At 42.8% G+C, this 25,591-nt stretch overlaps 1 protein-coding gene across 1 annotated transcript in view; it reads right to left on the reverse strand.

Annotated features, from left to right (window-relative positions):
• The window catches only part of NECAB1 (N-terminal EF-hand calcium binding protein 1), a 332,817-nt gene that overhangs the window by 167,677 nt on the left and 139,549 nt on the right, over positions 1–25,591 (reverse strand). Inside the window, exon 4 of the mRNA XM_068237605.1 lies at positions 14,210–14,235. Within this exon, the coding sequence (XP_068093706.1) occupies positions 14,210–14,235 (26 nt within the window). The remainder of the gene's footprint in view (positions 1–14,209; positions 14,236–25,591) is intronic.

The raw sequence follows: 25,591 nt of genomic DNA on the forward strand, positions 1-25,591 counted from the left end.
AGTTAATACGTAAACACAGGATGTTAACCCTTTGTCTGCTTCCATGAAAGCATGAAGTAGACACACGGCAGATTTATTGCAGGAGTTCTGTAAGCTGTAACAAAGAAATGTTTTTCTTTAAAAGTTATTATGCTGTTGCTTATTATTTAGAGCAGTGAGGAAGTTCTGAGTTCAGGCCCCCTTTAAAAGGAAATAATTATGGCAGCCCCCACATCTCTCTCCCTTCAGGTATCATTTAACAAATATAAATTACAGTATTAGTATATATTATGATATGAAAAAAAGTATGTCTGTAGACTGGTAAAATATATATGAGGTTAACTTTAATTTTTAAAAACGAACAATGGAAAATGTTTAAAGTGGAGCTATCAGCCATACTATCTCAGAAAAACAAAACACATGTATAAGTAGATAAATACTTGCTCCACCTACATAACATGTGTATTGCACTGTCCACGTTTTCATTTTAGTGATTTTTCTATAGTACAAAAAGAGAAAATCCTTTTTAGGACTCTCCATTTCATCTGTGTCTAACTTGAAGCCAATCCTGACATAATTTACTACCTTACTCTGTCCATGTATCACTGCCCGCCCCCCTACCAGTCTTCAGACACTCCTACCCAGGTCTGCCGTAGAAAGTGCATTAAGAAATAATGGCCAATCAGAGAGGAACAGAGGTGTGTGTGTGTGGGGGGGAGGGGGGGCAGGAGGGAAAGAGGCTTCAGCCAATCAGGCTGCATTAGTTAAGTCTGAGGGGAAAGTAAAGAAGAAAAAAAGACAACCCAGCATGACCTGCAACTTCCTTTGTGTGGCAGATGTACCAAATCAGAGCCAGGGAAACGGGGGAATGATGTTTTAGGGAGAAGAAAAATAAGAGTGATTTTTAACTTCTGGATTGCCTGGTTAGCATCCTATTACAGTACTTGTTTACCAGACAAAAATAAAGAATTGATTTCTGATTTTATGCCTGGCAGTTACTCTTTAAGAAGTGAAATTAATGTACATGACACACATTATATAGTGGGAAGTGACTAATATAGTGTAAATTTTAGGACTTTTTCTCAGTTTCTATGGCAGGAATGGTGAACTTACAGTGAATGCTAAGCAAATTAAAAACAAAAAAACAAACTGAAACCTATGGAGAGGGAAGGCTCTGGGTCCTGTAGAGCCTTCTTGTTCCAGAGCCTTCACTCGTCATAGGTAACTACCTGTTTTTTGTTTTTTTTTGTTTTGTTTTTTAGTTCGATTTACATTGGCTTTAACCACTTCCCGACCGCCTAACGCACAGAGGCGGCCGGAAAGTGGACCCCGTAAGGACCAGCTCATGCCCAAAGGCGGCGGTCCTTGTAGGGGCATGGGCGGTGCGATCGCGTCATTCGTGACGCGATCGGCCGCCGGTGCCTGGCTCCGCCCCCTTGCGCTGTAACCCGCCGGACGTTCGGAAGTGCCGGCGGGTTACTAGCACCCGGATCGCCGCATACAAAATGTATAATACACTTTGTAATGTTTACAAAGTGTATTATACAGGCTGCCTCCTGCGCTGGTGGTCCCAGTGTCCGAGGGACCACCAGGGCAGGCTGCAGCCAACCTAGTCTGCACCCAAGCACACTGATTCCCCCCCCGCCCCCTGATCGCCCACAGCACCCCTCAGACCCAGACCCCTGTTTGCACCCAGTCACCCCCCTAATCACCCATCAATCACTCCCTGTCACTATCTGTCAACGCTATTTTTTTTTGTTTAGGTCCTAACTACCCCCCTGGGGACTCCTGATCACCCCCCCCACCCCTCAGATTCACACGCTCAGATTGCCCTCAGACCCCCCCTTATCAATTCGCCAGTGCAATATTTACATCTGTTCTTCCCTGTAATAACCCACTGATCACCTGTCAATCACCCATCAATCACCCCCTGTCACTGCCACCCATTAATCACCCCTGGCACTGCCACCCATCAATCAGCCCCTAACCTGCCCCTTGCGGGCAATCTGATCACCCACCCACACCAATAGATCGCCCGCAGATCCGACGTCAGATCACCTCCCAAGTGCAGTGTTTACATCTGTTCTCTACCCTAAACACCCACTAATTACCCATCAATCACCCATCAATCGCCCCCTATCACCACCTGTCACTGTTACCCATCAGATCAGACCCTAATCTGCCCCTTGCGGGCACCCAATCACCCGCCTACACACTCAGATTGCCCTCAGACCCCCTCCTTATCAACTCACCAGTGCAATATTTACATCTGTTCTTCCCTGTAATAACCCACTGATCACCTGTCATTCACTTGTCAATCACCCATCAATCACCCCCTGTCACTGCCACCCATCAATCACCCCCTGGCACTGCCACCCATCAATCAGCCCCTAACCTGCCCCTTGCGGGCAATCTGATCACCCACCCACACCAATAGATCGCCCGCAGATCTGACGTCAGATCACCTCCCAAGTGCAGTGTTTACATCTGTTCTCTCCTCCAAACACCCACTAATTACCCATCAATCACCCCCTGTCACTGCTATCCATCAGATTAGACCCCTATCTGCCCCTAGGGCACTCAATCACCCGCCCACACCCTTAGAACGCCCTCAGACCCCAGCCCTGATCACCTCGCCAGTGCATTGCTTGCATCTATTCCCCCCTCTAATCACACCTTGAGACACCCATCAATCACCTTCTGTCACCCCCTAGCACACCTACCCATCAGATCAGGCCCTAATTTGCCCAGTGTGGGCTCCTGATCACTCGGCCAAACCCTCAGATCCCCCTCACACCCCCTTCCGATCACCTCCCCAGTGCATTGATTGCATCTATTTTCCCCTCTAACCACCCCCTGAGACACCCATCAATCGCCTCCTGTCACCCCCCTAGCACTCCTATCCATCAGATCAGGCCCAATACAACCTGTCATCTAAAAGGCCACCCTGCTTATGACCGGTTCCACAAAATTCGCCCCCTCATAGACCACCTGTCATCAAAATTTGCAGATGCTTATACCCCTGAACAGTCATTTTGAGACATTTGGTTTCCAGACTACTCACGGTTTTGGGCCCATAAAATGCCAGGGCGGGATAGGAACCCCACAAGTGACCCAATTTTAGAAAAAAGACACCCCAATGTATTCTGTTAGGTGTATGACGAGTTCATAGAAGATTTTATTTTTTGTCAAACGTTAGTGGAAATTGATTTTTATTGTTTTTGTTTCACAAAGTGTCATTTTTCACTAACTTGTGACAAAAAATAAAATCTTCTATGAACTCGCCATACACCTAACGGAATACCTTGGGGTGTCTTCTTTCTAAAATGGGGTCACTTGTAGGGTTCCCATACTGCCCTGTGCCTCAAAATGACCTGTGAATAGGACGTTGGGCCCCTTAGCGCACCTAGGCTGCAAAAAAGTGTCACACATGTGGTATCGCCGTACTCAGGAGAAGTAGTATAATGTGTTTTGGGGTGTATTTTTACACATACCCATTCTGGGTGGGAGAAATATCTCTGTAAATGGACAATTGTGTGTAAAAAAAATCAAACAATTGTCATTTACAGAGATATTTCTCCCACCCAGCACGGGTGTGTGTAAAAATACACCCCAAAACACATTATACTACTTCTCCTGAGTACGGCGGTACCACATGTGTGGCACATTTTTACACCCTAAGTGCGCTAAGGGGCCCAAAGTCCAATGAGTACCTTTAGGATTTCACATGTCATTTTGCGACATTTGGTTTCAAGACTACTCCTCACGGTTTAGGGCCCCTAAAATGCCAGGGCAGTATAGGAACACCACAAATGACCCCATTCTAGAAAGAAGACACCCAAAGGTATTCCGTTAGGAGTATGGTGAGTTCATAGAAGAGTTTATTTTTTGTCACAAGTTAGCGGAAAATGACACTTTGTGAAAAAAAACGATTGAAATCAATTTCCGCTAACTTGTGACAAAAAACTAAATCTTCTATGAACTCACATCTCCTAACGGAATACCTTGGGGTGTCTTCTTTCTAAAATGGTCAATAGTGGGGTTCCTATACTGCCCTTGCATTTTAGGGGCCCTAAACCGTGAGGAGTAGTCTTGAAACAAAAATGACCTGTGAAATCCTAAAGGTACTCATTGGACTTTGGGCCCCTTAGCGCAGTTAGGGTGCAAAAAAGTGCCACACATGTGGTATCGCCGTACTCAGGAGAAGTAGTATAATGTGTTTTGGGGTGTATTTTTACACATACCCATGCTGGGTGGGAGAAATATCTCTGTAAATGGACAATTGTGTGTAAAAAAAAATCAAACAATTGTCATTTACAGAGATATTTCTCCCACCCAGCATGGGTATGTGTAAAAATACACCCCAAAACACATTATACTACTTCTCCTGAGTACGGCAATACCACATCTGTGGCACTTTTTTGCAGCCTAACTGCGCTAAGGGGCCCAAAGTCCAATGAGCACCTTTAGGCTTTACAGGGATGCTTACAGATTAGCACCCCCCAAAATGCGAGGACAATAAACACACCCCACAAATGACCCTATTTTGGAAAGTAGACACTTCAAGGTATTCAGAGAGGGGCATGGTGAGTCCGTGGCAGATTTCATTTTTTTTGTCGCAAGTTAGAAGAAATGGAAACTTTTTTTTTTTGTCACAAAGTGTCATTTTCCGCTTACTTGTGACAAAAAATAATATCTTCTATGAACTCACTATGCCTCTCAGTAAATACTTTGGGATGTCTTCTTTCCAAAATGGGGTCATTTGGGGGGTATTTATACTATCCTGGAATTCTAGCCCCTCATGAAACATGACAGGGGGTCAGAAAAATCAGAGATGCTGGAAAATGGCAAAATTCACTTTTTGCACCATAGTTTGTAAACGCTATAACTTTTACCCAAACCAATAAATATAGGCTGAATTGTTTTTTTTTTTTTAATCAAAAACATGTTTGTCCACATTTTTCGTGCTGCATGTATACAGAAATTTTACTTTATTTGAAAAATGTCAGCACAGAAAGTTAAAAAAAATCATTTTTTTTACAAAATTCATGTCTTTTTTGATGAATATAATAAAAAGTAAAAATTGCAGCAGCAATCAAATAGCACCAAAAGAAAGGTTTATTATTGAGAAGAAAAGGAGCCAAAATTCATTTAGGTGGTAGGTTGTATGAGCGAGCAATAAACCGTGAAAGCTGCAGTGGTCTGAATGGAAAAAAAGTGCCTGGTCCTTAAGGGGGGTAAAGCCCACGGTCCTCAAGTGGTTAATTGGGCAGTGTTAAAAGTGCAGTAAAGACTGAGTGGACAACCTGAAATTATTTGTTACAAGCGCTGATTCGCTGTAATTTATAGCATCTATGGGGAGACCATCTACTTCCCAACTACCCACCAATTACAGATCATCAACCTACCATGCTTTCCCTGGTCAGGTTGTATTGAGTTAAGTGGCGCCGGAGGAAATTTGATTAATGCAGCCTTAAACCGTTCTTTTTGTGGTGCAGGCATCATTAATAATTGCTGCTGTTCAACTAGGTAGCAAAAATAGATCTTTAATGCCTCAAGATTAGCTGCTTTCCTGCCAAATTGTTTAGGCTGCATAAAACATCTGATTTTAGCTGCCAAGTCCGGAAACTTACTGGATGAATTTAAAATGTGCTCAGATGCGCTTTAATCTTTCAGAGGATCTAGAGAACAAACACAAACAACTTTCACAATTCATAACAAATAAAAACCAAAACATCACACTGGAATACATTTTTCGAAATTGGAGAAAATACTGTAGATTATGAGAGTGTGAACATATACAGGTGAAACTCCAAAAATTAGAATATTGTGCAAAAGTCCATTTATTTCAGTAATTCATTGTAAAATGTGAAACTAATATGTGTAATATGAACCCTCTGCTGTTTTGGCTTAATGAGCTGATTCGAGTCTGACATGTAATGAGTTTATTTCATGTATAAGTTTCACCTTGTAAGTTGAATTACTGAAATAAAAGGACTTTTTCCCAATGTTCTAATTTTTCAAGTTTTACCTAGTGAGCAAACCATAAAGTCTCTGTCCCATTTTCAATACTTCTCTGGTTTAGATCAGAAGCTGTCTTTGCAAGAGTCACAAATAGTAGAATTGTACGAGCCCTGCCACCGCAATGAATAACGTTATGAATGCCTGGCACGGATGCAAGCAGGAAGACTCTGCCCTTACACAGTCACTGATGTGTGTAGAAGTACCTGTGGCGTTGTACATCCAATGACAACATACACCTCTACTTTCCACTGGTCATCCCTTGTGTAGGACACCCTCCACTGACTCCAATCACATCAGTGCCCATAAGAGAAGGTACTCCCTCTGTGTGAAATTCCATATGGCAGTCTTTATTGGAATAAGAAGCCAAAGAAAAGCATAAGCAGTGGAGTAGCTAGAGATTATGGGTCCTTACAGCAAAACTTTCATGGGGGCCTCAGATGTAGGCACTCTTGAGAAATTCAACATGCCTCTTCCCTATGGATAAGAGTTAATTGGAAAATGTAGATTCTCATGCCATCTACACTGCATATAGTCCATGGGCACTTAGACAAAATCATAGGGTGGAGGAACACAAGAAAGTTAATGGTGAAATACATCACGTACCATCTGGGCCCCCTCTGCTCCAGGGCCCCATAGCAACTGCTATGGCTACTATAGCTATTGCTACGCCCTTGAGCATAGGGCTGAGTGGGCATTGTGTTCTAGTGAAAGTGTATCTGAGTACCACAAGGGTGGGAAGCGGACAGAGCCAGTGGGTCCTTAATGGTTTACAACCCACCAAAGTGAGCCTGACATATGGAATACCACACTGAGTGCCTCCCTCCTCTTATTTTTGTCCCCACATGTATGGGCACCAATGTTATAGGAGTCGATAGAGGGTGTCTTACACAAGGGACAGCCAGTGGAAAGAGGAGGTGTATGTTGGCACTGGATCAGATGCATGGCCCTGCAGGTCCTTTTATATATTTGCAAAAGTACCTTGACAGATGTGTGTACAGGGTGGCTCTATTTGGGCACAAGGATAACTATAGGTGAAGAAGTCCCTGCAGCTGCAGGGGGTAGGAGGCCTTTGTGCAACTTCTTGCCTATCCTCTTTCCAATCCAGAGGCTGCCCAAAGACCAGGTGTAGTTGTGGCCACAATTAAATCAGGAAGGGGTTTACGGCGCCACAGTTATTTGATTCATGGCTATGGGACTCCTGGGTGTGAATGTTGGGGGGGGCGGCATCAACGTTTTTTTCTGAGGTGCCTCATGTTTTGTAGTTTTGCCCCTGTAAGTGAGAGGTGTCTAAGTGCTAGAAACTATTGGTCCACCATGACCATACATTTGGACTTGGCAAGCAACAGCACCTCGGTATTACCGCGGAAAGCGCTGGTGCGATAGTATGATGATATGTACAGAAGACATCTGTAAGTAAATTCAGTGCTAAATGTAGGAGCAGGAAGAGTAGTATTAGGTGTAGCGCAGTGTGGTTAGTGTTAGAAGTAGCGGCAGTGAGGTCAGTGCTAGAAGAAGTAGTGGCATCTAGATTAGTGTTTAAAATGTGCTCTCATCCTATAGGTGCACATTGTAAGAGGCAGTAACTGCATTTCATGCACTGACATGCCTGTGGTAATAAATAAAATAAGAAACACCGAGAGCCCAGTATAGTGTAGTATGTATTGGAAACCGTGGATAAATTTAAGTGTGAGATGAATATACTCACAAACATGGGTTACCTCTTAGGCAACCACTGTAGATGCAGGTGAGGAGATTAGACCTGTCCTCACTCAGGATTAAGATGTCGCTCTCTGTAGATCAGGAAAGTAGGGGTAGGTCACCCCTCCACCAGGGGTGGACACAGTATTATCGTAAGAGAACAGAGGCGCCAGCAGGATAAAAGGTAATGAAAATTTTAAAATTTGCTGGGAGGCAGTGGTGGACTTACCTCCGGAAAGCAGACTCAAAATACTGTCTGAATTAAACAAATACATTTATTATTGGTACCCCCAAAAGATGCAACGCGTTTCGCAGGCACAGCCTGCTTCATCAGGCAATAAGATAGGGGACAAACAGTAGCTCGTCAGTAGCACGAATAGCACCTCTGTCACCTCTGAAAGGCGTTGCATCTTTTGGGGTACCAATAATAAATGTATTTGTTTAATTCAGACAGTATTTTGAGTCTGCTTTCCGGAGGTAAGTCCACCACTGCCTCCCAGCAAATTTTTAAATTTTTATTACCTTTTATCCTGCTGGCGCCTCTGTTCTATTACGATAATACTGTGGTAATAAATGCTCCCATTAAGTTGTCCTGTAGAGCAACCAGCATGTGCTCGCTCCCAGCAATTAAATGGCTGAACAGCACAGTAAGCAAACCATTTTGCCGTCCATCAGAAAGAGCCCTTAACACTGTCTTCTTGCTGGCTGGTCCTGGGAAAACCTCATAGTACAATTTCAGCCAGGGTTGCCAGCTGTACAGGGAGATAATGTAGACTAGAACCCCTTAACCCATAAGCAGTTTCAAAGGAATTATCTGGCACTGCTTTTGACCTCATCTGGGAGAATTTGTTGTGCTGTAACTTCTTGGAATGGTCTGATGTCTCTCTGCTAGCAGAAAATATAGAAACTGAAAGCAGAAGTCCTCTGTTATTGTCTCACACTGCCCCCTAGTGACAAGTGGCCATAAACACACATTACAGCACTAATAATTAGTAGCAAGGAAATGTAACAAATACATTTAAAAAAATGATAAAATTAATTTGGCCTGGAGCACTTGAAAGCCTCTAAATAAACTGGTTGATAAAGGATTCAAGGTTTTTTTTATAAAATAACCTGAAATGTCAAAAGTGAAATTCACACAAGTAGAATTACAATATCATTAATCAATGTGATATTAAAGGCAACATTCTATTACTATTTAATGTCCTGCATGAAACTGAAGTGGGAATAGCTAAACTCTACATTATGCTAAGTATCTTATCTCCTTAACCACTTCACCACTGAGGGGTTTTACCCCCTGACCACCAGAGCAATTTTCACCTTTCAGCGCTCCTTCCATTCATTCGTCTATAACTTTATCATTACTTATCGCAATGAAATGAACTATATCTTGTTTTTTCCGCCACCAATTAGGCTTTCTTTAGGTGGGACATTATGCCAAGAATTATTTTTTTCTAAATGTGTTTTAATGGGAAAATAGGAAAAATGTGGGGGAAAAAAAATTATTTTTCAGTTTTCGGCCATTATAGTTTTTAAATAATGCATGCTACTGTAATTAAAACCCATGAAATTTATGTGCCCTTTTGTCCCGGTTATAAAACCGTTTAAATTATGTCCCTATCACAATGTTTGGCGCCAATATTTCATTTGGAAATAAAGGTGCATTTTTTTCAGTTTTGCGTCCATCCCTAATTACAAGCCCATAGTTTATAAAGTAACAGTGTTATACCCTCTTGACTTAAATATTTAAAAAGTTCAGTCCCTAAGGTAACTAATTATGTATTTTTTTTAATTGTAAATTTTTGAATTTTTTTTTAATTACAAAAAAAAAAAATGGGGAGTGTGGGAGGTAATGAGTTAATTTTTTGTGTAAAAGTCATTAATTTGTATGTGAAAAATGTGTAGGGTGTAGTTTACTATTTGGCCACAAGATGGCCACAGTAACTTTTTGCTTTATTGCGACCTCCAAGCCTCCTTCCGGAAGCTTGGAGGAAGAATAAGGAGGCTGGACACGTGAGTTTCTTCTCACAATGATCGCGCTGCCCATAGGAGAGCAGCGGGTCATTGTGGGGCTTAGATCAACGAACGGGAATGGATTTTCCCGTTCATTGATCTCCGGGCGAGCGGGCGGCGGCGGTTTTACTAGCGGCGGGCGGCGTGTTTACGAGCGGGAGCGCGGACAGCGTCGGGAACGCGGAAAGTACGTGTTTCTCCGTCCCTGGTTTTTAAAGGATGGAAAAAGGGGCGGAGAAATACGTACGCGCGGGGGTAAAGTGGTTAATCAGAGTATCTTACAATGTACCACTAATTGCAACCAGCAAAGGAAATACACTCACTTCAGTGATAAAAAGCACCAAAAAGATAAATCCTCTGAGGTATCATTGATCTGATATAAATCAGCAGGACATAAGAGCAGTATGATGACATAGCTATCACCGGGTATATTTTCTGATTGCCTCTATAAAACCTTCTAAGTACAGTATGTACATTAATGCCTTGCAGCTATCAAGACAAATCTTGCATAACAAAGGCTTTAAATAAACTGAGCTACAGAATAAATCAGTGTAGTCTAAAAGATGACTTATTAAAACAGTGGGAATTGTGTATGACAGCAGCAGGCAAATGTTCCATACCCAACCACTTCATTAAATGGAATTTGTCGGAGCGGGGGGGGGGGGAGGGAGGAGAGAGTAAATGAAAAATGACAGTACGGCATTGGCATGATAAAACATAAACAATGATGTATTTCAATGCAATGCTAATGTATCGCTTGAAGCTGAAAGGAGGACTGCCTAATTTAATCTTTATTTAGGTAAAGCTTTCAAAAATGTGCATATATTGCGTTGGAGATTTTGATTCTAAGTACAGTTGTGACAAGGCAGCAGCATCCTTGAGTACAGTTGTGACAAGGCAGCAGCATCCCTAAGTACAGTTGTGACAAGGCAGCAGCATCCCTAAGTACAGTTGTGACAAGGCAGCAACATCCCTAACTACAGTTGTGACAAGGCAGCAGTATCCCTAAGTACAGTTGTGACAAGGCAGCAGCATCCTTGAGTACAGTTGTGACAAGGCAGCAGCATCCCTAAGTTCAGTTGTGACAAGGCAGCAGCATCCCTAAGTACAGTTGTGAAAAGGCAGCAACATCCCTAACTACAGTTGTGACAAGGCAGCAGTATCCCTAAGTACAGTTGTGACAAGTCAGCAGCATCCTTGAGTACAGTTGTGACAAGGCAGCAGCATCCCTAAGTACAGTTGTGACAAGGCAGCAGCATCCCTAAGTACAGTTGTGACAAGGCAGCAGCATCCCTAAGTACAGTTGTGACAAGGCAGCAACATCCCTAACTACAGTTGTGACAAGGCAGCAGCATCCCTAAGTACAGTTGTGACAAGGCAGCAGCATCCTTGAGTACAGTTGTGACAAGGCACCACCATCCCTAAGTTCAGTAGTGACAAGGCAGCAGCATCCATAAGTTCAGTAGTGACAAGGCAACAGCATCCCTAAGTACAGTTGTGACAAGGCAGCAGCATCCCTAAGTACAGTTGTGACAAGACAGCAGCATCCCTAAGTTCAGTTGTGACAAGACAGCAGCATCCCTAAGTACAGTTCTAACAACGCATCATAATTGTAATGCGAAATTTCAGAGAAAATGGTAATTAGTTTCATATGTAATAGTAATAATTTATAATTTTGTGTAATTTTCTGCATAATTTTTGCCTAATTTAGCAAAATTTTGTGCCGACTTTGGCGGTAATTAGCAAAGCCCCCATATATGCTATTGCTTCCAAAATTGCTGCATATGTAATAATAGTGAATACAAGGGAAAATTTTGATTCAGCACACTGTGGACGTACAAACATACATAGGGGTTTATTCATTATAACAAATCATGTGCCTTATCAGAGTTAACATGCCTTATCAGAGTTAACATGTCTTATCAGAGTAGCATAGCGAGCGCTACGAACTTATGCCCGCTAATTGGCAATGACAAGAGCTCCACTCGCCCTGCCCTGAGCCTTTGCGGGTTCAATCACTTTAAAGGGCATTATCCCCGCACTTTGATTGGCCCAATAGGCTGTCTGTCAAGTTTCCAGTCAAGTGACATGCAGCCTATTGGGCCAATCAAAGTGCGAAGACTGGAGTCGCAAGGGCAGGACGAGTGGAGCTCTTGTCATTGCCAATTAGCGGGCATAAGTTTGTAGCGCTCGCTATGCTACTCTGATAAGGCGTGTTAACTCTGATAAGGCACGCTATTTGTTATAGTGAATCAACCCATATATTTTTCTTTTTTTGCACAGAAACATAAAAAAAATGTAAATTGATATTTCAGTAAATGCTAGCAAATAAAAAAAACAAATTTGTTTGGCTATTCTTAACCACTTCGGTCTATCTGGACGGATCTATCCATCCAGATAGACTGCACAGCTGCTGCGGTGCCGCGAGCGCTCCCGCCGCCTTTTGCTGCCCCTGAGATCAATGAATGGGAATACAGATCTCATTCATTGATCTGTGTTCTCCTAAGAAAAACCAATGTCTTTCTCCGAAAAGCCGCAATTTTTCTGTGTCCCACATCACCCCTTCTGTTCCTGCAAGCGAGAGCTCTCGCTTGCAGGACGGAAAATGAAAAACTCACTGTGGCCATCTTGTGGCCAAATAGTACAACTACATCTACATATTTTTTATATTTTTTAAATATGCACAATAAATGTAATTTAAAATCCCCTGTTTAAATCCCCACTCCGTAAAACCCCAAATAAAATTTTTAATACAATTTTTTTTTTAAAATTACAATTAAAAAAACAACATAAATAGTTACCTAAGGGTCTGAACTTTTTTAATATGCAAGCCAAGCGAGTGTATTACTATACTTTTTTAAATTATAAGCTTGTAAATAATGATGGACGCAAATTGAAAAAATGCACCTTTATTTCCAAATAAAATATAGGCACTATACATTGTGTTAGGGACATAATTTAAATGGTGTAATAATCGGGATAGATGGGCAAATAAAATACGTGGGTTTTAATTATGGTAGCATGTAGTATTTTAAAGCTATAATGGCTGAAAACTGAGAAATTGTGATTTTTTTTTTCCAATGTTTTCTTAATATTCCTATTAAAATGCATTTAGACAAAAATAATTCTAAGCAAAATGTACCAACCAAAGAAAGTCTAATTGGTGGCGGTAAAAACAAGATATAGATCAATTAATTGTGATAAGTAGTGATAAAGTTATTGTCGAATGAATGGGAGGTAAACGTTGCTCGGATGCATAAGGTGAAACGACACTGTAGGCTGAAGTGGTTAAAGTGAATGGGAACCGAAATCTAAATAAAAAACTCAGATACTCACCTAAGGAGAGGGAGGCTCTGGGTCCCATAAAGCATTCCCTCTCCTCTACCGTTTCGGTCAAATACCGCTGTTTCCCTGCCGAAGGGAGGTTTCGGAAATGCTTTGGGAGCCCCCGAAGACAGGCCGCTCCACACTGCACACACGTGAGCACCGTCTATGACGCACAAGTACGTGCGCAGTATGGAGCCGCCTGTCTTCGGGAGGACTTGGCTCCCGAAGACTTCCAAGGTCCCCGTAGCGGGGAATTTGAACGGGGGAGCCAGCGCAGCACCGAAGGCACCGGAAGAGAAGAGGGAAGGCTCATTAGGACCCGAGCCTTCCCTCTCCTTAGGTGAGCATCTGACTTTTTTTATTTAGGTGTGGATTCCCATTAGCTTTAAAGATGAGCTCTGGTAATGACTGTTCAGCAAAACTCCTGGTAAAAGCAGTGACTTCGGTTAGTGTTAGGAGTAGGTAAGGAGGAGATTAGTGTTAGGTTTAGGTAGGGAGGAGGTTAGTGCGAGGATAGGGTACAATATTAGTAAAATTACTGATATTCTACTTTCGGCAACATCCTGCACCTAATTTAAGTGTGTGCTTTTAAAGAGGAACATTAGCGAAAAGGGGGAAAAAAATAAATCAATACATTGCAAAGTGAGACGTTAAAGGATAGAAGCGAGATTAAGAAATTATTGATATTTGCCGTGTAATTTGGTTATGTTAATTGATCCGCAATGAGCCGACACGTCATAATCTTTACTACTGGCAGACATGAAAAAATCTACACAGCACCAACCTAGGTCATGACATCACACTGTGGGAGGGGTTTTACCACAATATCAGCCACACAGATTCCTTTTGATGATCTATTGGAGAAAGGTAAAGGTTTCTCATGGGAAATGGGGTATCAGTTACTGATAGGGATGAAGTTCAATACCTGGTTACAGTTCCTCTTTAAAAGCATGCAGTTCTGTTAAATTTCCAGAGACAACTACACTACATATAGATATCCCAGAGAAGGTATTTTGTTTTCCACAAAAATTTTACTTTAAGATCAAAAATGAAAACATACCTGTAGTTGGCATAAGTAAAATCCACTCTTTTCCTACACGTTACTCCTTGAACATTGAAAGTTAGAGGAAACAGTGCAAATGTGAAAAGTAATCAAAAGTCATCTTACCATATAATTCTTCTGTATCCAGGTTGCTATTAAAGAAAAGAGAAATAAATATTATAAATTACAACAAAAATAGGAGCATCCAAAGTGAAATATGTATTAAAAAACGGGGTGGGAACCAAAACATGTGACCATGACATTGTTTTCCTTTACTGTTAACCAAATTAACACTTCCTTTATTTTTATTTTGTGCATATATAAGAGGTTTTCCTTAATAACAAGTTTTAAACCAAACCTAAGCCTCTATTTATGTAAAGGAAAGTGTGCTTATATAACTATTCTTTCCCAGCCACCACAGCAGGAGCAGATTGGTCTCTTCTAATGGTCTTGCACCTCTATTCGTGAAACAAGGGCTTGCTGTTGCAGTCAATATTCCTCGCTATCAAGAGTCATAGGACCAGCCCCCCCCCCCCCCCCCCCATCACATAGTTTATATAGTGACCGCAATCCTTAGAGTAATAATAATAATAATAATAATAATAGTGTAGCTTCAACTGGACACTTTTTTCTGTTGTAGAAAACCCTTCATCTTCTTCCGCTCTGAGTGCAATACTGTATATACTTGCATATAAACTGACCCGCATATAAGCCCTCTTTTCCCTTATAAACCAGGAAAAAGTGATTGACTCACATATAAGCCCCGTTCCCAGTATAGCCCTCTCCACAGTAGCCAGATGTGCCTTCAGTACAAGTCAGCCACCATCCCCACAACCAGATGTTCCCCAAGGATTATACAGCTGTGTCTTAAGATGCCACTAGATGGTGTCATAGATATGAGGCATAGTGATTGCCACACAGCAGGAATCCCTGATTGCACCACTGAAACATTGCTTGTACGTTTCACTCCAAAAGCCAGGGAACACAGGTAGTCTTGAGCAGCACACTCTGCACACCATGTTGCAGGGGTAGGGGGCACAGACACAGCAGGAAGCCAGCTGACAAGAGCAGGATCAGTAGTGCACGAACCTTACGCTCCTCTGCCAGTAACAAAACCTGCTTCGTCATTCGTTCTGTTCCACTGACTCCCATATAAGCCGAGGGGAGTAACTTTTCAGCACATTTTTATGCTAAAAAATTAGGCTTATACCCGAGAATAAAAGGTATTATTAAGTCCTAAGCATTTTATAAGTCATCAGTCATCAGTTAATTACTGAATTTGATTGGCCCATTTTCCAGCTGCACAAAATTGCATAACATTAGCATCAACTTGGAATTATTCGAATCGTATTGACCATCCCCATTCTTTAGGTGACTGGCTGATGGCGGATAAGGGTGCTGTCTGGTTGCTTGAGACTGACCTAGCTAATCAGGGATGGTCTTAGTCAGCCAACTTCATTACGCTGGAACTACACGTAGTTTTACGCATTTACACTTCACCAAACTACGGCTTCCAAATCAAATATTCGCTTCGTATGCATTTCGTAGACTACGCGTTAAAATACACAATTACACATAGTTTGAAGCGTAGTGTATGCGTATACTTATGCCCGTATGCAGAAAATTGTACGCATGAATTCCTCTTTAAATGCTTATATTGGGTACTCTTCTATGCGTGTATTACCCCTTTCCAATGCGTAAATTTGTAAGCATACAATTGCACGCAGAAAATTAGCCGCGAGTAACGCATTCGTAGTTCACTACGCAATACACATGTTAACTATGCATAGTGGGCGTAAGCTACGCGTAGCGGTACTTCGCTACGCGTAAATTCGTAAGCGTAGTTTTTCAAACTTCACCTATGAACTATGATGCGAAGATGCGAACTACGATGCGTAAATTCGCACTGGCGTAGTTTCTGCTCATCCCTGCAGCTAATACAGTAACAGTACTATACCCCACTCTAATACTTCATACCATGGACTCTGTATTAAATGTTACACTACTGTAATTGAAAGTATATTACATTTAACCAGCCTTCAATGTTTTTTCACCTTGTGCATCCAAGCAATTTTCACCTCCCATTCATTCACCAATAACTTTATCACTACTTATCACAATTATTGATCTAAATCTTGTTTTTTCCACCACCAATTAGGCTTTCTGTGGGTTGTACATTTTGCTAAGAATTTTTTTTTTCTAAATGCATTTTAATGGGGATATTAAGAAAAAAAATGAAAAAAATCATTATTTTTTTGGCCATTATAGCTTTAAACTAATACATGCTACCATAATTAAAACCCAGGTATTTTATTTGCCCATTTGTCCCGGTTATTACACAATTTAAATGATGTGCTGTAACGATTGGTGTCAGTAACACAGATTTTTCTGATTATTGGTGATCTGCAGTATCACCAATAATACAGATGCTATACCTGATTATGTGGTGATCTGCAGAATCACCAATAATACTAGTATAGCTAGACACAGGACACCCAATGTGGTATAGTGTTTGGTGCAACAGTAATCGGAGAGGTTATCTCCCGAGAAGCGGGAGACACAGACACTACTGCAGCCAAGGATTCCCTGAGGAGCAGGGAATCAGACTGCACTGCAGCCAGTGGACCTCTGAGGGGCAGAGTCCCACTGACTGTGCTGCCAGATAATGATATGTAATGGAATGAGTGATTCTGATAGACCTGCAGCCGAGGATTTCCTGAGGAGCAGGAAATCAGACTGTACTGCAGCCAGTGGATACCTGAGGAGCAGGGATCACTGACTGGAGTAATAGGATAATGATTGGTCTGCAGCTAGGGATTCCCTGAGGAGCAGGGAATCAGACTGTACTGCAGCCAAGGATTCCCTGAGAGGCAGGGAATCAGACTGTACTGCAGCCAGTGGACTTTAGAGAGGTAGAGACCCACTGACTGTGCTGCAAGATGGTCTCCAGAGGAGCCTGTGACCATAGGCCTGAGCTTGCAGCTAGTAAACACTTGAAGAGCAAATGTCACAGATAGTACAGTAAGGCTGATCACCCAAGGGCTAGGTGACAGCCAGAAAGGTCAGACAAGCCAGGTCGGCAACACACGGACAGATAAGGTACAGAGGCGGAAGACTGATTCGGTATCCAGGTACAGGCAATGTTGGCAACAGATAATCAGATGAGCGGAGGTACCGAATCAGAGAACAGGAGAATAGTCAGGAAAGCCAAAGGTCATAACAGGTAACAGTAATATATCTCAATCCTAGTCTTAGGTGTGAGGTCCTTGGTCTCAACACCTGAGATCTAGTCTAACGGATAAACAGTAGCAATCTCCTAGTCTTAGGTGTGAGGTCCTTGGTCTCAACACCTGGGAACTAGTCTAACACATAAACAGTAGCAAACAATAGTACTTTAAAGCTATCAACGGAATCTGACTCAGTGTGAATTCCAAGCTCCGGCTGGTTCTAACACACTGTAGGATCTGACTCAGGTCTGAGCGCTCACATGTAAATGTTCGCAACAGCAGACAACTAGTAAGTGACAGGCAAGTCCTATATATACCAAAAGCGCTCCACAGCGCCGCCCCAGTCACTCAGCCAACCCGGAGCATAGCTGGAGTCAGCTGATCGGCCTGATCAGCTGACTCCCCTTCTACTAGCATAAAGGTCCAGTCGCCTGGCGCGCGCGCGCTTAGCTCTCCATCTGTGTGCACTAGAAGGACCAGGCGAACCAGCATCATGTTGCTGCGCGGCAGAAGCCGCCGGCTGGGACGCGGAGATAGCCGCAATGCCGCTTGCCCATGCGGCGGCATCTCCGCTATTCATTACATGTGCCTATCAAAATGTATGGCGCTACAGAAACAGGATGATGCAGGGACAGTTAGGTTTTATTACATAGGATTTTTGCATTTAAAATTCCTGAGTTCCAAAGTATGGATTTATCAGATGTAATCGCTGCCTTGCAACTTAAAACTGGATAAAAATGTATTTCATAATAATCTTATCTAGTGAAAGAGAATCTGGATCAAAAATAAAAATAAAAACTCTTGCTGATTTGAACACTCCACTTTTTGTCATTTTACATTGATTCTGCTGTCCACCAGATCCCTGGATAGATTCCTGAACCATCATCCAAAATGGCTGTGACATCGGAAGTACCTCCGGTTCATGGCACATTCACAAGAGTAGTGCACGAGAGTGTCTGAACTCCATGCTCCGTAGGTCCTCTCGTGCACTTTTTTCTATGCCTGTAGCCTGCTGTGTGTGAGCGAGCATGATGAGGCAGAGTAGAGGCAGGGAGAGGCATGGGAGGGGTGTTCCTGATGCAGGAATGGGCTGTATGCAACAGTCACTCTTGTGAAAAGGACGCTACTTCCTATGCAAGCTGCTGACAAACTCCTTGTCCATGATCATGATTTCGGGAAGCTGATACAGCGGTTTAGCGGGGGGGGGGGGGGGGGGGGTAGGGACAGGGCGGAGAAGGAAGGACACAGAGGTATGTAATAGACTCACTAACATGCCTCTGTGTCCCAATTATTATGTAAATTCTACCTTGGGTACACTTTAAAGACCCAGTATCAGACATTAAACCATTCTTAGTATAAATACACTGATATTCAGTACCTGTACACGTTTACAATTGTAAAATTACGTAAGAAAGAAGGTTTAAAAATGTCAGAGGCTAGATCCTAATTTTATGACATCACATTAGGACAGCAGGTTGCCATGGAAACAGTTTCTGTGATAAAATGTTTAATGTACACGAAGACCAGCAGCTGTGCCAGGTGATGGTGGAAGCTGTGCTTTCCATCCTTCAGGATGTTCTCTCTCCCTGGATCACTCACATGACCTAAATGCTGCTAACTCTGCTGGACCGCAGTACATCGCCTAATATTAACTTAACTGGACATTTATTTTTATTTTCTTGTAGCTGAGGCTCAGTTGAAAATCTTGGTAGTAAACAACATGACCAATCATGTCTCATTTGTGCTCTGGCTTTATATCTTACTAAGAGTACCAATGACATGTGGCCATTTCTAAAGTTAGCCCAGTCCACAGATATTCAGTGTTAGAAGGTCACTCCGCGTTTAATATCAAAGCTCAGCCCTGGGAAACATCCTCACAGATGTCACCTCCTCACATTATAAATCCAGCATCATATAAAAAAAGATAGTGATCAAAGGGCCCTAAATGCAAACTATCTTTTTATTAATCACATTACTTAAAAATAAGATAAAACCTTCATCCTAGGCCCAAAGACCTGGACCTTTAAAGACAAAAGTGCTCAGAACATCCAGTCAAAGAAAGCTGATCCTCTCCAACCGACCGGTTTCGCTAACAGTTTTTACATGTTTATAGTTAACCTGTGTTAAACTTTACACAGTACCCACTAAACATAAGGTGTAAACAAAAGCGGAGCCGTCACCGCGCAGGGCAGCATGGCGGCGGCCTCCGCATCTCAGCCAGCGGTTTCCGTTCAGATCACGGAGCCGCTGGCACAGATGGATGTGGACACCGCACCACTAGCAACACGGCGGCGGGTCCCGCTATGCGGCCAGCAGATTTTGGGATGCAGGCGCGCGTGGACTCGGGTCCTGGCCTCTCGGATACACTGAGGCAGAGGGTCACACACGCGCGCGCAAGGAGGCAGGACTCTCCTGTCAGCTGACATCAGGAGGGTTCTGGATTGGTTGGGGCTCTGGGGCGGCGCTGAGTAGCTCTCTAGCTACAAATACAACTTGCCTGTCAGTAGCAAGTTGTCTGCTGTTGTGAATACACTTGTGTTAGCGCTCAGACCTTAGCTCAGTGCCCTGGTGTTGATACTAAGGATTTCACACCTTAGTTAGCATTGTATTTGATATTGTATCTGTGTTTTGACTCCGGCTATCCTTGACTACTCTCTCTCGCTACGCCATTGTACCTCTGCTTATCTGATTCTTGTTGCCGACCTCTGCATGATTACCGATTACTCTTCTGCCTTCCGTTCCTGTACTACTGCCGTCATCTCTGTTGCTGAACCCTTGCCTGTCTGACCTTTCTCCCTTCAGTGGAACGTCTCCCACTGGAGGGTTATCTCTGAGGCTTGCCTCTCCGAGACGCCTGCCCCAAGCAGACGATTACTGCTAAGGGTCGAGATTCCTCACTCTGCCTGGTTAGAGGATCTCACTCACGGGGTTCCCATTCAGAGGTAACCACACCTCTGAGGAATTGCCGTGAGGTGCATATTTCCACACTTTTGTGGTATTACTGTATTTATTGTGTTTCTTTTGCTGGGTGTCCAGAGGTTAGCGATATATCTATATTATCGGTGATTCTGCAGATCGCCAATAATCGGTTATATATCTGTATTCTTGGCGATACTGCAGATCGCCAATAATCAGATTCTCTCTGTGTGCTGACACCGATCGTTACATAAGGCTGCAGAAAGCAACAACGCCAGATTATCTAGTGGAAAGTTGCAGTGAGTGAGAAAGGCTTTATTAACTTTAAAAATGCCTAAAATGTAACTATCGGGCATAAAATAAAAAATCAATTCTTTATTTTTATCTAGTAAACAAGTCATAAGGATGCTGACCAGGCAATCCAAAAGTTAAAATCACTATTATTTTTCTTGTTCATAAATGATAATTCCCCAGTTTACCTGACTCTTATTTGGTATACACAAAATTTGGTACACAAAAAGGAAATTGCAGGGCATGCTGGGTTGTCCTTTTTTGCTTCTCTACTTCCCCTCAGACTTAACTAATGCAGCCTGATTGGTTGAAGCCTCTTTCCCTCCTGTTTTCCCCTCCCACACCTCTATTCCTCTCTGATTGGCCATTATTTCTCACACTGAGATAATGCACTTTCTATAATGAAGGGCAGGCAAATCAGGCAGAGAAGAGTAAGGGAGGAAATTACATCAGTATTGGCTTCAAAATAGCCACAGTTAAAGTGGGAAATGCTAAGAAGGATTTTCTCTTTTTGTCCTGTAGAAAAATCACTAAAATCAAAATGTGGACAGTGCAATACATACAGTATGTTATGTAAGTAGAGCAGGTATTTATCTACTTATATATGTGTTTTTTTTCTGCCATAGTATGGCTGACTTTAAAGTATGCAGACCTCAGTATTCCTTCCATTCTTATGGTCAGATGCATATCATGGACCACATTTATCTGTTCCTAGCTGTCTCATGCAAGCAGTTACTGTCTCATTCACAAACTAAGTGCTACATATATTCAGAGAGCTGCAGCTTCTAACTTATTCAGCCAATTACAGCTGGTTCACATTATGCAATGCAGGGCTTTTTGCACCTGCCACACACAGCATAGCATCAAAGCTTGGTGCGGCTATAGCAGTAATGCTACAGTCCGAATTTGGGAACCTGAATTACATCTCCCTCCGAGTTGTAACAATTCGGAGGGGAATAGCATTTAACCCCCCCCCCCCCACAATTTGTGCGGCTGCAGGGTGAGCGGTCATTTGGCTCACTTTGCGCCAAAAAGCCCTGCGCCAAACTGCCATGTACACATACTATGAGCGTTTTTCTTATTGCTAGCGATTCTAAAATCGCTGTAAAAGCGCTTGTGTAATCAAATCCTATGTGAGTATTCTCACATGAGCGATGAGTTTTTTTTCCAATTGCGAACGGAGGTCCTGCACCATTTTCTGAGTATTTGCTCTTCAATGCAAAGCATAGGAAAAATCCCAAATCGTTTTAAAAGCGCTTTGAACAGCAATTTAGTGAGCATTTTTCAAGCAAATTTGCTTTAAAAGACATTCAGTTCTGGGTCAGAGTGCTCTTCCTGTTTGTCTGCACACACAATGGGATTGATTCACTTTAACAAATAGCATACCTTATCAGAGTTAACATGCATTTTCAGCGTTAACATGCCTTATCAGAGTAGCTTAGCAAGCGCTACGAACTTATGCCTGCTAATTGGCAATGACGAGAGCTCCACCCGTCCTGCCCTGAGCCCCTGCGGGTCCAATCACTTTAAAGGACATTATCCCCGCACTTTAATTGGCCCAATAGGCTGCCTATCTTCACATGACAGGAAACTTCACAGGCAGCCTATTGGGCCAATCAAAGTGCGGGGATAATGTCCTTTAAAGTGATTCTACCGGCAGGGGCTCAGGGCAGGACGAGAGGAGCTCTCATCATTGCCAATTAGCAGGCATACGTTCAAAGCGCTTGCTATGCTACTCTGATAAGGCATATTAACTCTGATAAGGCATATCAACTCTGATAAGGCCTGCTATTTGTTATAGTGAATCATCACCAATATCACAAATCGCCATGTACTTTTTTAGGTTTTGAGGAGAGTGTAATGGTTAAGGGCTCTGCCTCTGACACAGGCGACCTGGGTTCAAATCACGGCTCTTCCTGTTCTGTAAGCCAGCACCTATTCAGTAGGAGACCTTAGGCACGACTCCCTAACACTGCTACTGCTTATAGAACACGCCCTAGTGGCTGCAGCTCTGGTGCTTTGAGTCCGCCAGGAGAAAAGCGCGATATAGATATTATTTGTCTTGTCTCTTAAAAAAAACAAAAACAAAAAAGCACACACATAAAAGGGCACAATCTTTAAACACACTTCACAGTGACCTGAAAAGTAAGATAGGGATTACTTCCCCTCCTCCACTACCCTCATACCCATCCTCTCCCCAAGAAGGCTGCCAAAACCCCATGGGCCATGTAGGGCAAAGTCCAATTCTGAAAAGAGATCTCATGTTACCCCAAAACACCATGAAGTAAAGTCTCTGCAGTACATGCATCATAAATATTAATATAAATATGCTTGTCAGTGTAAGTAAATATTTTTTTGTACATTTCTTGATATGGGTTTAGCATCTAAATGAAAAATTAAACGAATACGTTAAAGCGCAAAATATAGAAAGAAATGGAGCTTACGTTTTCTACATGAAATTATTTATATATCCATAGCAACAACATTCTCTCTTTCTCTATCCCAGTGGAGTACTGGAGATGAAAAAACAGAATCTTATTAGTTCCATTTTTACAGCAAAATGCAGCTGAATAGTCTATGCTGATCAAGGGTGTAAAGTGACTCTCATATAAGGAGTAAGAAAGCATTTTTTTCCCAGCAAAACAAAATTGCCCAAAAATGTCTCCCTCTGAAGATTTCCTTTTTGGCTTCCTCTGTATCTGCAGAGCTGAACCCCAGAACTTCACATATTAGGGATCCCTGGGGGGTATGTAATGTGTCAGTGATCAGGGACGATTGTTGGGGACCGGAGGGACTTGGGGGGCATAGTTAGCTAGCCAAGTGCTAGCTGAACAATATACAACAATTTTATGTAAAAAAAATTCTCCCGGAGCCATGCGATCCCCCGCGGCGGCTAGCCCGACACTGTATTGGACTTACCGCCAGGGAGGTTAAGGAGAGGGAAGGTTCCAGGTCCTATAGTGCCTGAATCAGAATCAGAATCAGTTTTATTTCGCCAAGTACAGCGGAGCTATACTCGGAATTGCTTTTGGTACACATGGCATAGACATAGTATAAGAGGACAGACGCACAACACATACAATTTAACAATTAATGCAAATTACGAATTGCAGACGTGGTATAGATATGGCCTTCTCAATAACAGTCCCAGATCAACAGTTCATCAGTTAGTGTGTACTCCATCTGTGCGGGAACAGTCCAACAACACTAATGCTGATAGTAGTAGGGATAGGGATAATAATAATAATAATGGTGGTAGTAGCAATAACAATGACAATGAACCCCCAACTGGACTCTGGGCTGACAGCGGCCTGCAGTCCAGCACTGGATCCCTCGGTAGCAGTCTCCGACCAATGGGGACTGCTCACTTCTGCCACTGTGGGAGGCTACAGCAATCTTTGGGAGCCCAAGTGTAACTGAGCATGCGTGAGCACGCAATCTCATACACTCTCGCAAGCGCAGTATGGAGCAGTCGGAGACTGCTAACAGTGGATCCAGCACTGGAACACGGGCACAATAGGAGGAATGGGGAAGGCTCTGCTTTTTTTTTTCTTAAACTTGCTTCAGACTCTTCAAATGAGAAGAGTAATCCACAGTGACCATCGCTGCACACTATGTCACAAATTGCTACAGACTGAGAGGAGCATAAATGAACCGTAAACCTAAAAATATCCACACACTTCTAACCCACTGTACCTCTACCCCATCCCCCCCTGCTTTGGCCATGACTGTATGGATCTTGGTCATGCCAATAAAGCTAGATTTGATTTGATTTGATCTCAGAGAAGGCATATGTGCTCTCTACAGTGCTGAAAATGTGCTTTGTGTAAGGCTTGAGTCATGCTTGTTTTCTGTGAGTGGTTTTCAACATGCATTTAAAAAAAAAAAAAAAAAAAAAAAATGCACAACACAATGGTAGTGTTGAAACTATGCTAATAGGCAACAGCAAACCACAATTATTCTGAAAAAATGAACTTTGTGCACATGTATCAGCAAAAGATTCACCCTAATGGGATGCTAGCAGCTTATTGCTTGCAGTTTCTCAGTTTTGCTGCTACTGTTAAAATTTTACATCAACCATTTTTTTTTTTTTACTTTTCATAAAGTCTTGGATGGGGATGTATTAAATCCTTTGTCAGGTTTTTGTTCTCTTTTCCCATGGTGGAGGTTTCTTATGATGTGAGAGAAACTCTATAACTATCCAGCAGTATCATGTTCAGCAATGAAAACAAGACAGTGACTCTAATTCTTCCACAGCAACACAAATGGATGTGACCCCAACAGGTTAATTGTCCATAAAGGACACATGTCCTAGAAGTCCCCAAAATTCAAAGAGAGCTCCTATTCCCTAACTGCACTTTTCCTACTCTTACCATCCTCCCATCCATAAAGAAAGTCTTACAATGACCTCAAAAGACCTGTTACACTAAAAGGGCATAGTCCATAAAAAGCTCTTTGGTTACCCGAATAGTCCCACTGTATAAGAAAGAGGACTTCCTATGTCTGCTACCTCTTTTTCACCATGTTCACTTTCTCCCCCCATAACATTTTTAAAGGGGTTCTGTGGGGGTTTCTGAAGAGAAAAACTGCCACTTACCTCGGGCTTCTATGAGCCCCATGCAGCGGTAATGTCCCACGACGTCCTGCTCCCATCCCAGCTGGCACCGGGCTATTATTCGTCTGACATACAGGCGAATAATGCGCGTTGCCGTGCCTCCGCTCGCGTCATCTGAGGCTTACTGCGCAGGCGCAGTACAACGGAGCCTTGTACTGCGCTTGCGCAGTAAGCTTCCGATGACGCAGGCGGAAGCGAGCGGGTGCGCGGCCACTCTAGCGCAGCCGCAGTTGGATCCCATGCCGCTTAGACCGGGGCCGGCGGAGGAGAACAGCAGATGGGAGGAGGACGGCGTGGGACATTACCGCTACACGGGGCTGATAGAAGCCCAAGGTAAGTGTCCGTTTTTCTCTTCCACAACCCCCCACAGAACTCCTTTAAAGACTCAAATTACACTAAACTTCTGTCAGGCTGCAACAAACATACTCCATACAAAAAACTCCATAATTATCTCAAGTC

The sequence above is a fragment of the Hyperolius riggenbachi genome, chromosome 5 (genome assembly GCF_040937935.1).
Source record: "Hyperolius riggenbachi isolate aHypRig1 chromosome 5, aHypRig1.pri, whole genome shotgun sequence".
Lineage (NCBI taxonomy): Eukaryota > Metazoa > Chordata > Amphibia > Anura > Hyperoliidae > Hyperolius > Hyperolius riggenbachi.